At 68.8% G+C, this 2,256-nt stretch overlaps 1 protein-coding gene across 1 annotated transcript; it reads right to left on the bottom strand.

The window, feature by feature from the left end:
- Nucleotides 1-310: 310 nt before the first annotated feature.
- Nucleotides 311-2,012, bottom strand: FOXI2 (forkhead box I2). Its single transcript, XM_045876321.1, has 2 exons — nt 1,502-2,012; nt 311-753 (listed from the first exon to the last, which is right to left on the bottom strand). The coding sequence occupies exons 1-2, from the start codon at nt 2,010-2,012 to the stop codon at nt 311-313; spliced, it is 954 nt and encodes a 317-aa protein (XP_045732277.1).
- Nucleotides 2,013-2,256: the final 244 nt, after the last annotated feature.

Raw genomic sequence — 2,256 nt, 5'->3', positions numbered from 1 at the left:
GAAGGCGGATGCGGGCAGAGCATAGGTCCAAGGTCCAGAGGAACTGGAAGAACCGGTGGTGCAGGGAGCGGCCCATTGGCTCCATATGAATGGTCACCTGGGTGAGGCAGGACACCGCAGTACGAGGCCATGTCCAGTGGGCCACGGGGGGCGGGGGGCTGAGACACGCTCAACTCAGTCAGTTCTGTGCAGCGACTCCGGAGGGCTCTGCGCTCCCTCCACTCCACCGACTCTGTGGCGCCGAGCAGGCGGGAATCCGGGCTGGAGCTCAGTACCTCTGGACAGCACTTGGGACAATCCCCGCCTCCCCTCAAACTTCGGTCCCTTCCCGACTGTAGAGGAAGTGGCCCACGCGGAAGTCGGTGGCCGCCCTCTGATGGCTAGCGCCGAAGCCGGGTGCGGGGCCTGGGGCCTGGGGCCCTTGGGCGGCGACCGTCGTCGGTCTCCCGAAAGAAAAGTCCCCCGCCAGGCCCGCGGGGAAGGTCCCGAGGCCGCCAGCCAGGGCCCCCATGGCCGAGGTGAAACTGGAGAAGCAGGCGGCGGCGTCGGGCGCCGGCGGGGACGGCGGGGCCTGCAGGTCCGGGGAGGCCGCGCCAAGGGGCTCCAGCTCGGGTGCCTTGGCTCCTCCCGGGCTCCTGGCTCCCGAGGGAGCAGCGGCGCCCACCTCTCCTCTCCTCTTCCTCTTCCGTCGGAAGTTCCCGTTGTCGAACATCTTCTCGCAGTTTGGGTCCAGGGTCCAGTAATTGCCTTTGCCTGCGCAAGAAGAGAGGGCTCAGCTCAAAGGATATGGGGTTTGACCGACCATGGTGTGAACATGACGAATGGAGGTCAACTTCAAGAAGATTCCCCCACCGGTCCCGCCATTAGTCCTCACTCCCACCCTAAACCTTGAAGGTTGTACCTGGGAGGGCCTCCACAGCCAGACCGGGAAGAATGTGGACATCCCAGAAAGGCCGGGGAAGGGCAACAACCAAGAATACCGAGCCCCTCTAAGTTCAAGGCCAGGGAGAAAGCCTACGGGATGCACAGCCACCTGGACTGTGGCAGTCACGCTGCCAGGGGAGCCCAGCGGACCGTGCTTGGCCTCTGGGTTGTCGCCTGCGCTTCTCGAAGCGGCATCTCACTGGCTTTACCAGTTCTTGGGGTAGCCGCTGTCCTCCCCGTTTTACAGCAAAGGACACTGAAGCCCAGAGAAGTAACCCCAAAGGTCGCCCAGCTGAGCCGCTCTCCCGGTTCTTCCTCCGCGGGAGCGCACAGAGATTTCGAGACTCACAGAGTCCTAGACCTGAAATCAGGGTCTGCGGGTCCCTGGGTCGCCTCGGGGCCTGGCCGCTGCCCAGCACGTCTCTCCTCCTCCCTCTCCTCCCGCCTCAGTACCCCGAGCTGTGCAGTGCGGGAGGGACTGGGCTGCCCCAGGCCGCCCCGAGTCCTAGAGTGCCAGCAGCCGGGCTGCGGGAGTCCGCGGAGTCCTGGACGGGGCAGCCGGGCGCGCCCTTTTCACCTGGGTCGTCCTCCTCGCGGGGCACCTTCTTGAAGCAGGCGTTGAGCGACAGGTTGTGGCGGATGGAGTTCTGCCAGCCCGCCTTGCTGCGCTTGTAGAAGGGGAAGTTGCCGGCCACGTACTGGTAGATCTGGCTGAGGGTCAGCTTCCGCAGCGGCGCGCTCTGGATGGCCATGGCGATGAGCGCCGAGTACGAGTAGGGCGGCCGCACCAGCCGCAGCAGCTCCTGCTGGCCCGAGAGGCTCAGCCACGCGAGGTCGGCGCCCGCCAGGCCGCCCGGGGCGCCGAGGAGGGGGCCCGGGGCAGCGTAGCCCGGGGCGGCGTAGGGCGCCGCAGCCCCGGGGCAGGGCGCATAGGGCGCGGGGCTGAGAGCGGGCGGGCTCAGCCACAGGCGCTGGCCGGCGCCCGCCGCGCCCAGATCCCCGAGCGCGTAGCCCGCCGGGGGCGCGGCTGCCCGGGCCTGGCTGTGCGGGGCCGGGCACACACCCGAGCCGTCGCAGTACGAGGCCATGTCCAGTCGCTCCCGGGCCTGGCCGGGAGGCTCGGCGCCGAAGCTCATGGGCGCCCCATCCAGCGTGGCCGCCAGCAGCTCCGGGGTGCGGCCCGCCGGGCCCCGCCCTCCGCCCTTTAAATGCCGTCGGGGCGCCAGCCCGGGGTGAGTGTGGGTGACGAGCCCCCTCCCCCGACAGCGTTGTGAGAGCGTTGTCTCGTCCCCGCCCCGAGGTCAGCTTTCCGCCCCGCCCTGGGCCGGCCGA

This window comes from Mirounga angustirostris, unplaced genomic scaffold, assembly GCF_029215605.1.
Source record: "Mirounga angustirostris isolate CCGP_5_RB_7025 unplaced genomic scaffold, mMirAng1.0.hap1 SCAF_6, whole genome shotgun sequence".
Taxonomy (NCBI): domain Eukaryota; kingdom Metazoa; phylum Chordata; class Mammalia; order Carnivora; family Phocidae; genus Mirounga; species Mirounga angustirostris.
The sequence above is the reverse complement of the archived record's forward strand: the minus strand, read 5'-3'. Positions and strand labels throughout refer to the sequence as shown.

Excerpts from the sequence above, each read along its gene's own strand:
- FOXI2 (XM_045876321.1), bottom strand. The coding sequence starts at position 2,012 with ATGGCCTCGTACTGCGACGGCTCGGGTGTGTGCCCGGCCCCGCACAGC. Across the intron at positions 754-1,501 it reads CCGCGAGGAGGACGACCCAG|GCAAAGGCAATTACTGGACC; the intron begins GTGAAAAGGGCG and ends CTTCTTGCGCAG.